Source organism: Tursiops truncatus, chromosome 17 (assembly GCF_011762595.2).
Source record: "Tursiops truncatus isolate mTurTru1 chromosome 17, mTurTru1.mat.Y, whole genome shotgun sequence".
NCBI lineage: Eukaryota > Metazoa > Chordata > Mammalia > Artiodactyla > Delphinidae > Tursiops > Tursiops truncatus.
The window spans coordinates 17,518,023-17,533,954 of NC_047050.1; the positions used below are offsets into that span (position 1 = coordinate 17,518,023).

Genomic DNA, 15,932 nt, shown 5'->3' on the forward strand with positions numbered 1-15,932 from the left:
AATGTGAAAGGTTATGCATATATGGGGACAGGGTTTATATGAGAAATCTCTGAATCTCCCTCTCAATTTTGTTGTAAACCTAGAACTGCTCTTAAAAACTAAAATTTTTTTTAGAGTAGCAAAAAAAAAATGTGTATTAGCACAAAATGTAACAAAGAAAAGATGACACAGTTCAGTGGTAAGTGTGCTCCACTGAAGCCTTAGCTATCAGAGTTCAAGTTGCAGATTGTCTCTTTACCTTGTTTCCTTCAACTGTAAAATGAATTAGACTAGAACCTGAAAATCTCTTTCAGCTCTAAAAGTCTATGAATCATCTTAACACAAACCAGAAAGCTTGGAATAAAACAATACACTTGAATAACATCACCCCAAAAGCCTGAGAGTGTTTTTAAAAACGGACTATTCGTAAATTTTTTAAGTCTTAAGAAAAGTCATGTAAAGCAGATGGCTGTTCCACTGTTAAAACAAACAGTGAACATGCTTCCTCAGCCACTTTAGTGTTTTTACATGATCCACCCAAATATCAAACTGGTATCTGAAACAATAGTTTGGACATTTTCCACGTTATGAAACATCCTAAATGTTTTTTTTTTAAAGATTCTGGTACCTGATATATGAAACATTCTTTCAAGAAAATGCATACTTAATTTTAGTGGAATTTCTTTAAGAAAACATTATTCAAAATTTCCTTAATTATCAGCAAGTGATAGATATAGAAATAAATATGTTGTCTAGTGACAAATGCAGACCTCAGAATCAGAAGACACAAGTTCAAGTTTTCACTACCTCTAACTGAGTGTCCTCAGGCAAGTTATAAAATCACCTGAGCCTCAATTTTCCTATTTGTAAAATAAGAGATTGGATGTTCTCCAACCTTTTCACACTTAGGACTTTTGTCTTCTTTTTGTTCTATGCATACCATGTTTCAAGGATCTACCTTTCAGACAGACTGCATTTCTTTAGTAATAAATCATCTTCCTGTTCCTTCTACCAAACAGTGCCAATCTGAGATTCAGAACTGTCTGAGATATGAATTCAGACATTCATTGCTCTAACCCAAAGCAAAGCAATCTTCTAAGAATGAATGCATTATTTCCATTAGGTTGTTGTAATACCAATAATGACACCTATTATTATATCAAGTGCAGCAACACCAAGCTGAGAACCACAAGTCTAGATGATATCTAAGACCATTAATACAGTGGGAAAAAAGTGAAAACACTTTTTTTTCGTTTGTCCAAATATTAAACACTGACAATTTCAGGTACTGCACTATACGGTTTTATTTTTAAATAAAAAACAATAGATTTTTTTTCAAATTACACTTTTCATTTTTTAAAAGTTCCCCCTCCTTTTCTAATGGGGGGAAGGGGAGTAGTTAACCACGTTTATATTACAGATTGACTAGCTTTTCAAGAAGCAATTTCAACTTTTAAAAACTTCGTTGAAATCACCAATAAAACAAAAAGTAGTACAATGCAGTCTATAAATACTTTCTGAATGAATGAATGAATGCTACACTGATCACACACAGACGTTTTAGGGAGACTGTCGCCACTGCATTTCTAAACCTAACTGCCTTCAACCAGCAGCAGTTCCCTGCTGCTTCTTTTAGTGCTTTTAATTGGTGCTTTGACTACCCTTGCTCCTCTCATTTCTCATGTCAAGGAGATTTTTATCTTCTCAATTACTTATAATGCATGTAGTATGTGCAGAAAGATCATAGACCAAGCATAACTTCTTTCACATTTGTTTTAAACAAAGTTTAAGTTTACTCATGTTAAAACAAAATACTCAATGATTAAAACTGCTGCATAAATAGTCAAATGAACAGAAGAGAATAGAAGGTCCAGAATAATACCAAATGCATACAGAATCTTAGTATAACAGTCAAGTCTCAGTGCAATGGGGATTAAAGTTGGATCCAACTTTCAGTATAAATCCCAGAGGGATCAAAGATTTAAGGACAAAAAATAAAACTATAAAAGTTCCAGAAAGTAACTTAAAAGGATTTTATATAATCTCAGAACGGGGAAGGCATTATTAACTATGTTAAGATTACAAATACTATAAAAGATTATAAAAGAAAGGCCATTCAAATACATTAAAAAGAAAACCAAACTTTAAAAGAAAATTCCAGTGGGACAGGGAGGGTGGGAGGGAGATGCAAGAGGGAGGAGATATGGGGATATATGTGTATGTATAGCTGATTCACTTTGTTATAAAGCAGAAACTAACACCCCACTGTAAAGCAATTATACTCCAATAAAGATGTTAAAAAAATGAAAAATATTAAAAAAAAGAAAATTCCACCGTAAACAAAGAGAACAAGAAAAAATTAGCAAGTCGTATTATAAAGGCACACACACACACACAGACACACACACACACACACGCTCTTTTCAAGTAAGGAAAAAAAAAAGACCAACAATCTAATTTTAAAATGAGCAACAGATATAACTATATCATTGACATAAATAGTGTAGAAGTAAAATAAAGTATAGAAATGACCCATAAATGTACAAAAAATATACTCAATCCCACTCACAAAAGGAAAAATGCAAAATAAAACTACACAGAATACCATAGTTTAGCTATCAGATTGGCAAATGTCCAGAAGTTTGAGAGCACCCTGTTACTGAAGCTGTGGGGAAACAGGAAATCCCATAAACTGCTAGTAGGAATGTAAGCTGGGAAATCTCTATTGAGCATAATCTGGCATCATTTATCAAAATTATAAGTGCACATATTCTTTGACTTAGTATTTCCACTTGTAAGAATTTATCCAACAAATACACTAGCACACATTTAAAAGGATGTATGTATGAGCTTTATGCAGCAGTATTATTTATAATATAAAAAGACAGTAAACAACTCAAATGCCCGTCAGTTCAAAACTAGTTAAATAATAAAGTCCTACACATTATCAATATGGAAGGATCTTCAGGACATATTGTTGAGTGAAAAGAAAATTATAGAACAGTGTGTCTACAATGCTAGAGGATAAAATAATACATATTTGAATTTGTTTCTATATGTGTAAAAAGATTCTAGAGTAATATTAAAGAAACTAATCAAAAATTACTTGTTTGGGAGACAGGGTGGAAACTGCTAATGGGGACAAAAGCACAGGGAGATTTCTCACCTTTTCTGCATTTAAAATTTTTATCCACTCAAAAGACTAAGTAAAAATAGAAGAGTAAAATAAGATTAACAATATAGTGGAATTTGAACTGAAGTCCAATTAAACTCATCATTAAAATGAATTCAGAGGTACAAAAGTGATTTTAAATGTTTCTACTTCTACTAGATATTTTGAAGGGCTCTCCACTCTTCCACTACAAAGCAGACAGTATTTCCTGTAAATCTGAATGTACACATACCCTCTAATTCATAGATTCCACTCCCAGGTATGTTCCCAGAAACTCTTACATATGTATACCAGGAAACATGCTCGAAAATGTTCACAGTAATATTGTTTATAATAACAAAATCCTGAAAATATCCCAAGTGGATTAATAGGAGAATAGATAAATCAATTATAGAATATGCACACGGTGGATGAAATAACTATATGTTAACAAAATAAATTAATCTTAAGTTATAATTTGAAATGGGAGAAAATATTCCAGAAAGTACACAGTATAATGTCATTGTTTCTAAAGTTAAAAAAGCAAAACGAAACAAATACTGTTAAGGACTCATACTTATTTGATAAAACTGTATGAAATAAAGGGTGATAAAACTGTATGACTATATATAAAATCCAGAGAGTGATTACCTCAGGTGGGGAGAAGCAAGGTAGGCCAAGGGACAAGAAAGTGGTGAAGGTAACAACATTGGTAATGTTCTGGTCCTCAAATGCAGCAGTGGATTCGTAAGTGCTCATTTTATCATCATGCTTCATAACTTGTATGTGTTAAATTCATTATGTATCAAGTATTACCTATATTTTTTCTTTAAAAATAATACATGTTTAACATTTCTTGGTAAATTATAATATATTATATGGGAGTTATAAACCTCCATCTTTCTAGACAAGCTGATGAATGAGTACTTACAAGAATTACCCTTATTTTATCCTATGTTTATTGTAGAATTTCTTTGATAACACAGAAAATAATTTAGTAGCTCTTAATACTTCAGCTTTCAGTCTCTGGGAGACTTTCCTCTGTGTGTCACTGCTCTGCTCTGTTTTGGTTATAAGAATACTAGTTTTAAACACCTTTGATCCTCGCAGGGCTCTGAGAATAAGGAGCACATATTTCAGATTTCCAAAACAAATTTCAGAAGCTGAAATTTCATTCAAACTTTAGAAAACTACTCATTTTCTCCTCTTAAAAAAAGTCATAAAAGTCTCCCCAAGTAGACTTAGGTATTCAGTAACTACCTCCATAGCTGTTTAATATATACCATTTGTTTAAATTCAGCCAGATTGTGCAATTCAGGCCAAAGTTTGTTGTATCTGTCAGTGTTTTAAATATACTTCAATTTTTTTCTGATTATAAACCTGTGTATGTTTATTATGGAAAAGACATTCTCTTATATTTTTCCATACCTTTTAGTTAAGCTTTAGAAAAAATTGGGCCTAAGCTTTGCATTCTTGTTTCTTCAGAAAGGCAGTGCTAATTCACAATCTTCTCAGCAGTAAGTGAGTATCTGTTTCTTCAGTGGCTAGAATCATCATTTTTAAATTCTTGTCAATTATATAGATGTGAAATTATATAACATTTATTTCTAATCTGGACTTTCCTGATTGCTGAACAGTTTTCATTACTTAATTTCTGTTTTTTTTTAAATGACTCCCTAAGTCCTTCAGCCATTTTTCTATTGGGAAGTTACTTAACCTGTAGGTGTCCTTTGGGTATATTTAACCTGGTGCTTACATATGCTGCAAGTTATGCTTTCTGTTTGTCATTTACCTTTTTATTTTCTTATGCTGTTCCCTGAATTCATTTTTAGTTTTTATGTATCTAAACCCATCTCTTTTTAAGTTACGATTTCATCCTTTGCTCTTATGCTTAAAAACACTCTCATACTGCAATCAATAAATGTATCCTAAAATGGTTCATATGGTTTCATTTTTTAACAAAACATGTATCTGAAATCTTTTTGTATGTAAAAATGTAATTCAAACAAGTTTTTTAAATCATGAAAAATTTTTAATTCATTCAATCTTTCCTGAGAATATTTCACAAAGATACACACTGTGTTAATCTGATTACAGGGACTTCCCTGGTGGTCCAGTGGCAAAGAATCCGCCTTGCAATGCAGGGGACACAGATTCAATCCCTGGTCAGGGAACTAAGATCCCACATGCCACGGGGTAACTAAGCCCGTGCGCCACAACTACTGAGCTTGTGCACATCAACTAGAGAGTCTGCATGCTGCAAACTACAGAGCCCACACACTCTGGAGCCCGCGCGCCACAACTAGAGAGAAGCCCGAGTGCCACAATGAAGAGCCTGTGTGCCTGCAACTAAGCCCCGACGCAACCTAAATAAATAAATATTTTTAAAAATCTGATTAAAGACTTTCCTTCTAGTTTCAGATTATTTTTCCTTAAATGAATGGGCCCTTAACTACAAACTCAACTGGTATGCCTAAAACAAAAGCAAGCTTAACACTGTCTCTCATTCCCCTATTGAAATACCAATGGAATAAATCTAAACTAAGAAGGTAAAATACCATACTCAGAAAACTGTAAGACACTGATGAAAGAAACTGAAGACAACACAGATGCAAAGATATACATGTTCATGGACTGGAAGAATTAATATTGTTAAAATGACCATACTACCCAAGGCAATCTACAGATCCAGTGAAATCCCTATCCAAGTGTCCATGGCATTTTTCACAGAACTAGAAAAAATAATTCTAAAATCTGTATGGAAACACAAAAGACCCTGAATAGCTAAAACAACCTTGACAAAGAAGAACAAAGAACATGTGCCCTAATTTAAAACTATATTACAAAGCTACAGTAATCAAAACAGTATGGTGGTACTAGCACAAAAGCAGAAACAAAGACCAATGGAACAGAATAGACAGCCCAGAAATAAACCCACATACTTCTGGTCAATTAATCTATGACAAAGGAGGCAAGAATATACAATGGAGAAAAGAGAGTCTCTTCAATAAGTGGTGCCAGGAAAACTGGACACCTACATGTAAAAGAATGAAATCAGAACATTCTCTAACACCATATACAAAAATAAACTCAAATGAACTAAAGACCTAAATCTAAGAATGGAAACCATAAAAATCCTAGAAGAAAACGTAGGTGGAATACTCTTTGACATAAATTGTAGCAACATATTTTTGGATCTGTCTCCTAAAGCAAAGGAAATAAAAGCAAAAATAAACAAATGGGATCTGATTAAACTTAAAAGCTTTTGTGCAGTGAAGGAAACCATTGACAAAATGAAAATACAAGCTATGGAATGGGAGAAAATATTTGAAAATGATATGACCGATAAGGGGTTAATATCCAAAGTATATAAACAGCTCATACAACTCAACATCAAAAAATGAACTCCATTAAAAAATGGGCAGAAGACCTGAAGATATTTTTCCAAAGAAGACATACAGATGGCCAATAGCCACATGAAAAGATGCTCAGCATTGCTAATCATCAGAAAAATGCAAATTAAAAACAAAATGAGATATCACCTCACACCTGTCAGAATGACTATCATCAAAAAGACCACAAATAACAAATGTTGCTGAGGGTGTGGAGAAAAGGGAACCCTCCTGCACTGATGGTGGGAATGTAAATTGTTGTAGCCACTATGGAAAACAGTATGGAGGTTTCTCAAAAAAACTAAAAATAGAGCTACCATATGATCCAGGAATTTCACTCCTGGGGATTTATGTGAAAAAACTGAAAACACTGATTTGAAAAGATACATGCACCCTAATGTTCACAGCAGCACTGTTTATAACTGTCAAGATACGGAAGTAATCTAAGTGTCCATTAATAGATGAATGGATAAAGAAGATGTGGTATATATGTACAAAGGAACACTACTCAGCTATAAAAAAACATAAAATTTTGCCATCTGCAACAATGTGGATGGACGTGGAGGGTATTGTGCTAAGTGAAATGAGTCAGAAAGAGAAACACAAATACTGTACGATATCACTTACATGTGAAATCTATAAAAATAAAACAAACTAGTGAATACAGCAAAAAGAAACAGACTCACAGATGTAGAGAATAAACTAGTGCTTACCAATGGGGAGAGGCAAGATAAGGGTAGGGGATTGAGAGGTAAAAACTACTATGTATAATAAATAAATAAGCTACAAGGATATACTGTACAACATAGAATACAGCCAATATTTTATAATAACTATAAATGGAATATAACCTTTAAAAATTGTGAATCACCTGTACACCTGAAACTTATATAATACTGTACATCAACTATACTTCCATTTTTAAAAAAGACAACAAATAACAAGTGTTGGCAAGGATGTGGAGAAAAGAGAACTATTATGCACTGCTGGTGGGAATATAAATTGGTACAGTCGCTATGGAAAACAGTACGGAGATTCCTCAAAAAATTAAAAACAGAACTATGATGCAGCAATTCCACTCCTCGGTATTTATCTGAAGAAAATGAAAACACTAATTAGAAAAAAACGTATGTTCACCAATGTCTTAACAGTTTTCCAAGTACAGGTCTTTTACCTCCTTGGTTAGATTTATTCCTAGGTATTTTATTTTCTTTGATGCAACTGTAAATGGGATTGTTTTTTCAATTTCTTTTTGTGACAGTTCATTGTTAGTGTACAGAAAAGCAACAGAATTTTGTACCCTGAAGACAATTTAACCTGGCACAGCTAGCACCTAACTGTAAGTAGACAAAAAAAGTTAAAGTATATGTGCATTTAATTTTTGAAGTGGAAGATATTTTTTAAAATATTACAGTCATAAGAAACTGCTAACAGTTACAACTAAAAAACAGTTTAGGTGGTTTTGCAAGTGACTGTGATTGCAGAGCCTGGTTCCTGACTTGACTGCCTGCAGATCTAAAACGTGGACCTAATTTTTGCATGCTTCCCGGGCTTTCTTCATTGTACTGAATTTCACTGAATCCGCAGATTGACTTGATACATACAATGGAATATTACTCAGCCCTAAAAAACAATGAAATCTTCCCATTTTCAACAACACGGACGAACCTAGAGGGTATTATGCTAAGTGAAACAAACCAGACAGAGAACGACAAATACTATATGACTTCACTTACATGTGGAAGTTAAAAACAAAACAAATGAACAAACATAACAAAAGAGTTATAGATACAGAGAACCAACAGGTAGTTGCTAGAGGGGGTTGGGGGAGGAAAGAAATAAATGAGGGAGATTAGGATGGTACAGACTTCCAGTTGCAAAATAAATGTGTCATGGGTATGAAATGTACAGTGTGGGGAATATAATCAATAACTATGTAATATCTCTGTATGGTGAAGTCATAACTAGACTTACTGTGGTGCTCATTTTGAAATTTATAGAAATATTTAATGACTATGTTGTGTAACAGGAACTAACACAGTGTTGTAGGTCAATTATACTTCAGAAACAAACAAAGAAACTCATAGAAAAAGAGATCAGATATGTGGCTACTAGAGGTGGGAGGTAAGGAAGGGGGAACTGGGTGAAGGCAGTCAACAAAGGTACAAACTTCCAGTTATAAGTACTAGGCATGTAATGTGCAATATGATACACAGAAATAACACTGCTGGATGTTACAGATGAAAGTTGACGAGAGAGCAAATATTAGGATTTCTCATCATAAGGAAAAATATTTTTTTCTACTTCTTTAATTTTGTATGAGGTGATAGATGTTCACTAAAATTATTGTGATAATCATTTCATGATGTAAGTCAAATCATTATGCCTGTACATCTTAAACTTATACAGTGCTATATGTCAATTATATCTCAATGAAACTGGAAGAAGAAAAAATAAAATAGACTGCTACAAGTCAGCTACACTCTTAGATTTCCAACATAGTATTTATATGTCTAAATAAATAATTAAGTTGAATCATTTGGCTCTGTATTTAAATCCTATTGGCTCCAACTAATTTAACTGTCATTACAAAGTGGCTTCTGTTATGGGAGCCCCAAAAGGGAACTGTTCAGGGAATTCTCCCAAAACACTTAAAGGATCTATTCATCTATTCTCTTAAAAGTACAGACTTCACCCACCTGCCCCCCTCCAAAATGTAGAGGTTCTAAATACAGCACACAGCATAGGGGATACAAGCATGCAATCTCTCTAATGTCATGTCACCAGGATGGTTTATCCTCCTGGTTTCAGGATGTACAGAGTTTAATAATACATGGATATAACATAAAAGTGACAAAAATTTTGATAAGTCAACTTCAATACTGAAAAGGTTATTAAGAATTCCTTCCCATCCCAAAAGTATTTGTCTTGGGTCATCTCTAATGAACCTTAGAAGAGCCAGCGTATTTCACAGGGGCTAAATAAAACTTTTTAAAAGGTTAACAGAAAAATATTTATGTGAAAAATGCCTCCGAACAATCTTTTAGTGGGTGGATTCGGCACATACCAGTGAATGCTTTTGAGCTTAGTCCAATTTCGAATTAAGCCAGAGTTTACCTTTAAGAAACAATGAACCTGCTTTTAAGTAAAACCCTGTGTTAATAAGAAACATGGAATGTGAATACAAAAAAAAAAAAGATTTTATCAACTGAACTGTATCTAAAAATTTTACAAAGTTTTCCATGAGCCGTAAGTCTTTAAAATGCATGATCTTTTAAAAAACTTGTTAGTCATTCATCTGTAAAAATCTAGCTTCTTATGTGTGTGCCAAGTATAAAATTGCCCCACGCTAAATTTAACACAAACCTCACATTACAGAGTTATGTGTTCTTGCACTTCAACACGACTATGACAGTGATTCACAGGGTGAAAATACACTGAGAAGAGTCTACATTCTGCAATTCAGTGCAATGAAGAAAGGCTTGTGAAGCATGCAAAAATTAGGTCCATGTTTTAAATCTGCAGGCCATCAAGCCAGGAGCCAGGCTCTGAAATCACAATCACTTGCAAAACCATTTAAACTATTTTTTTGTTGTAACTGTTAGCAGTTTCTTATGACTGTAATGTTTTTAAAAAAATATCTTCCACTTCAAAAATTAAGTGCACATGAACATTAACTTTTTTTGTCTACTTACAGTTAGGTGCTAGCCGTGCCAGGTTGAAATTGCCTTCTTCCCCCTTTCCAATTCTGTATTCTCTTCTTTTAATTTTTTTTTGAAGATTTAAATTTTTTTTATTTTCGGCTGCGTTGGGTCTTCATTGCTGCATGCGGGCTTTCTCTAGTTGTGGTGAGCGGGGGCTACTCTTCGTTGCAGTGCATGGGCTACGCATCGCGGTGTCTTCTCTTGTTGCAGAGCACGGGCTCTAGGCACGTGGGCTTCAGTAGTTGCAGCACACGGACTCAGCAGTTGTGGCACGCGGTCTCAGCAGTTGTAGCTCGTGGGCTCTAGAGCACAGGCTCAGTAGTTGTGGCACACGGGCTTAGTTGCTCTGCGGCATGTGGGATCTTCCCAGACCAGGGATCGAACCCGTGTCCCCTGCACTGGCAGGCAGATTCTTATCCACTGTGCCAGCAGGGAAGTCCTCTTCTTTTAATTTTTGTACACTGTGGTTCCAAGTTAATTTCATAATATTTATCCAAATAATTGTTGGCTAAAAATTTGTTCTTTTTAACTACAACTTGTGAAGTAACGTAAAGTTTAATCAAAAAAAAAAAAATGAAGAGAGTCACTTTATGATGACATTCTGTTTTCTACAAAGTAATGTTACCTTTTCATATGTTATTCAAGAATGATTAATCATTTTACAAATGCTAGAAAATTAAAGATACTCAATACTATAAATTGATTATGTGTAACTCTTAACAGAGCACATTGAAAAATAAGATGTAAACTGAGTTGCTCAAGGTCAGACAATATGGCAGTGAGGCAGGCAGCTCTGGCAGTCTCTCAAATTCCTGTCTTCCCACATGTGCCATACTGAGACCCCTGCTCTGTCCCCTGCCTGCAAAACACTAACACAGGTATTGTCCACAGGACAGGAACCACCTAGGGCAGAATTTCAAACTTAAGAATTGATTAAGTAGAAGAGAATTTAACCTAAACATTATCATAATATATGAATTCAAATTATTTTTTAGGTAATGGAGTCATCATAGCAACCAACTTTTTCCTAACGTTGTATTTAAGTAGCTACGAGCTGGCTCCAGAGGACCTGGGGGCTCCACTAGAGAGAACTAGCTCTGGGGAAGAGAAACAGTTAAATTTCAGAGCTGGGCTGCCCTCATTGTTTGTGGTAACCTGCAGGCCACTCACAGAAGAACCTTGTATCAGCTTTCTCACCTCCTCACACTGGGAAGGGGTGATCATCCTTCTTTCAAATTCTCAGTTTGAGCTACTCTACTGTAGACCAGAGGAAGTCCTAGAGTGTTAACAGTTTGGTTAAATTTTGAGGGGGCTTCAAATCGCTTTATCACTTCTAACATTATGTTTAAAGCAAATCTTTTATGCATTCTTATACATTTCTCATCACTGAAACTCACTGGCCTCTCTGTGATATTTCTTCCCCTACTTGCAAAGGAGTTCCAAATCCCTTAGCAAATTATGAAAAAAATCAACAGACATAAAGATGAGGGTCAAAATATCACTGTTTAATGATGGGAGTTTGCAGGCTAGCTACAATGTGCTTTCATGTTAAAACTATCAAGTTAACAACTATCTGACTTCCATATTCAAATACATAATGTTTATGTTCTTTGAAAAAATATCTAATGCCAAAAGTAACTATTCAAATATAAACCATACATATTCTTTGGTTCACATGTACATGCAATAACTCTGACAGATAAAGAGTATAAGAGTGGAATTTTTGGCGAGCTTACACAGAATTATAGAATTTTTATTAAAAAAACGAGAGAAGGCATGGAAGGAAATTAACATTCATTATGTGCTTACTAAGAAAGAGATACTGTGCTAAGTACTTTACATAAAACTGAGATCAACTGAATGTTTCTTACATTCCTTGACCAAGTAATTATCATCGTATATATTCAAACATCAAAGGAATTAAAAACAAACTCTCTGAGAATCCTGAACTGATTCCATTTTTTCTTTGGGCAATGTGCTAAGCCTATCACATTCATCATCCTTACATACAGAGACAAAAGGCCCAGAGTCATATTACATTATTTAAATTATTCCCAGAAAGTAACTCATGAATACTATTACCTCACTGAAATAGTCTTTCCAAGAGGCTAGTTTTGGTGATCCAAGAATTCAATTCTCATAAGCATGCTTTGATAAGAGTTTGTTACAAATTTCATTATACATTAAGAGATGAGCTGCTAACATGAAAGAATACTCTTCATTACGATGATTTACATATTTAAGCTAATTCAGCTTCTGAAGGTTATGAAGAAGAGAACTAGGGTTAGAAATGAGAGAGATCTGACTTCACTCGGGCCTTCACTTCGATGAGGTCTTCACTGGCTGGCTGTGCTGTTTTACTGATTAACAGTAAAATAGTCACTTCAGTGACAACAGATGCTTTTTGGGAAAGGTGGGGAGGAAATCAAGCAAAATATCTATGCTTCCAATGCATAACAGCTTGATCATGTACCTCTGAAAAAAGAAATAACCTGAAGTGGATTTTTAAATGTCTGATATACTATATTTGGAATAAAATTGTAAGCAATTTTATTCTTACATTTCTGATATTTCAATTAGTGACTTTAATAAAATATCAAAAATTCTAAAGACTCAGCACAACCTGAAAAATGTGGGTATTACAATGTTAAATGAAACCCAGTACAAACTTTCGTCTATATTATAATTATGTAAAAGTGTGTGTGTGTGTGTGTGTGTGTGTGTGTGTGTGTACCTAAAACGTAGAACTGTGAAAAGAGTTGATGTTGGGTTATAATGGGCTGATAGATAATTGTTTTTCTTTCTTGATTCTTTTCTATTGTAATAATGTCACAACAAAAACAACTTATAAAAAAAGAACATCACTGCTTTATGGATAAAATAGTACTCCGTCTGCAATGACTGAACCATGTTAAAGATATGAGTACCTGTGTCTTCTGTCAGTTCCAGGAAAGCAAACACCACAACTTCCATGCATCCCCCATAACACTTAACGTCTCATCTCAGGTCCAAACAGACCCAGTAAATACCCAATGAGGGACAAGTCACTGAACCACTGATGAACACCAAGTGTAGTTAATATAAAAATAGAAACTTACTGTTATTTGTTGGTTCAGGAAACCCAGCCTTTGGACCACTCCATCCTTTGTTTTCCCCTGTCTGAAAAATTAAACCAATTGTTTAAGTCCGGGGAAAGAGACTCAAATTCAAAAAGAAAAAAGTTGACTAATCAATTAAGCAAGGGCAAAGGTTATTCTGCTCGTTCTCTCCACCTCTGACCCCAGAACCATGGACACAAGAATAACCAACATGAACGGTACCATCTATCCCTTTTCTACATTCGAATCTGTTTCTTATGTCTCCTGCTTTTATCTGTTTATTTAAATTTATAATTTCAGTCATCAATAAAGCCCCATATTTAGTATATGTATTATATTTATACAACATGGGCTCTACCAAGGTGGTGAAGAAGTAAATAATTCTTTTTCTAACAGTAGACAATAATCATCACAAGTGCTAAAGTGACTAAAAGGGCTTCTTTATCACTTCTGAAGTCAAATTAACAATAGAAATATTACTATGCCTGTACTGGAAAAGTCCTGACAAGGGTCACTGAATATTGCTAATGACATGGGCAAAAAAACTGAAAACTAAACCCTAACTTTAAGTGAAATCTGGAATATCCTGGCTTTTCCCAGATGATTTGGTCAATGTCTAGTGTAAAATACATTCTGAGCTCAGATATTTTGAAGTAGTAAGTATTTTAATCACATTATAAGTGACTTTAACTGGTTACATTCTCTTTTTGTGGAGCTGGTGTTATTAAGTACTCCAGGAGGGGAAAAGGCCTATTTCCTATTATAAGCAGTATTTATGTTCTCAGATGTCAAAGATCAAAGGGATAAATTAAATCCATATATAAACACAAACTACGTTTCCAGCAAATAGTGTACAACTGTGAAAGGACGGAGGAGAAAACGTGTGTAAATGCAGATACACGTGGACGGGAAGGCCTGAGGAGACTCCCACTCACAAGTTCTCTGTGAAGCACAAAACAGGATCACAGAATGAGAGGAGAGCTGACGGAGGGGGTTACAAATCTGAGGAAAGTGTACACTGCAAGGAATAAGTCACTTCAGGGAAAGAAAGAGCTGGCTGGTTAGAAGAATACAGATCCTCAGGCACCTGAGTGCTCAGTCGAAGTTGGTAATAATACATTTAGCACTTCATTTCTCCCTTTCTCTCCTTCTACTAATAACCAAAGTTACTTAAGTATTAGATTTCATTCCCTAAGCCTAATGTTTCACCTTCAACTGACTCCCAAGCCTGCTGCTCTCTGATTTCTACCCCAACACTCTCATGAAACTGCTTTTGTAAGGTTTCTGCTTAAACATGACACAGTGACCACAAAGAGTAATCTTTTCTCTCTCCCCAAACAACTCTAAATTGATAATCCAATAAGCCATAAACTCTCTCTCTTGCCCTCTGCCCCTACCCTCCACAGAATATGAAAGGAAGCAACAGCAGAAGAGGTAAGTCAAAGTTGGTAACCTGGAAAGCAGATTAGCTGCAACTAACTTAGCAGATGTGAGCTGGCTGAAACCTCACCTGCAGAGCAAGAAGCCAGCAAAGAGCTCACAAAGAGTAAATCAGTTTGTGCTCCAGGACCCCAGAAAGCCTCGGGAATCAGAAGCACACCTGGTACTTCTAAAGATGAATCCTGGAAGAGCCTGAAAACAGAAAGACTGTTTGGAGCTCTTTCAAAATGCTATGAGACTTCCAGGTTACCTCTCTGACCCCAAGGAGACAGATTTCCTAAAAGGTTTCCTCTTCAGAAAGGCCTAAAACAGAGAGGCTCTGGACACCAGGTACAGCTGAGATGGGATGGATCTATACGCCACACTGCAAATAAGGAGATGGAGTCCAAAGCTACATCCTTACATTCTGGAAGATAAGGTTCCCCAGCTCCCTTCCTCACTGGGCCTCAGAAGACAACACCCAGCCTACGACCCACAAGGATGGTGAGGACAACACAGGGAACAGAGTAAAACTTCAAAAAAAAAAAAAAAAGATTAAAAAAAACGTTCTCAGAGAGAAAGAAAGAGAGAAATACTACACGCATTAAACAAGAACAGGAGGTTATAAAGAGGAATATTCCGAGAATGAGAAAGAGCTCTGGGAAATAAAAAATACGATAGCTGAAGCAAAATACTTCAAAGAACGACTGGAAGACAAAAGTGAAGAAACCTCCTAGAAAACAGAACATAAAGAAAAAGAGAGAGAGATAGAAAATAAAGAAAGAATCAGAAGATCATCCATTAGACTAACAGGTAACCTAGAAAGAAACATTAGCAAAAATGGAAGGAAAGAAATTATCAAAGAAAAAATATAAGAAGTCTCCCACTTTTAAAGTATATGAATTTCTGGACTGAAACCCAAACACCTAACACAATTTATAAAAGAATATACAAATCAAGTCAATCACCCATGAATTTTCCAAACTCCTGAGAAAAGAAGTTAGAAAAGCATCAAGAGGGAGACGAAACATAAAGGTTTCATAACAGGCTGAAGAATCAGAAGGCTTTGGAGTTTCAACAGGAATGCTGAGAGGTAGAAAACATTGGTGCAATGCCTTCAAAACTCTGTGAAAAAAGTATTTCTAATTTAGAATTATGTCTCAGAAAAACTATCAGCTGTGTGGGAAAC

The 15,932-nt window shown here is 35.0% G+C and overlaps 1 protein-coding gene across 10 annotated transcripts in view; it reads right to left on the bottom strand.

Annotated features, from left to right (window-relative positions):
- Window positions 1–15,932, bottom strand: part of STAU2 (staufen double-stranded RNA binding protein 2) — a 304,412-nt gene that overhangs the window by 149,770 nt on the left and 138,710 nt on the right. For all 10 annotated transcript variants that reach the window (XM_019925182.3, XM_033843221.2, XM_033843223.2 and 7 more), the window contains one exon: window positions 13,325–13,385. In XM_019925182.3, coding sequence (XP_019780741.1) covers window positions 13,325–13,385 — 61 coding nt within the window. The remainder of the gene's footprint in view (window positions 1–13,324; window positions 13,386–15,932) is intronic.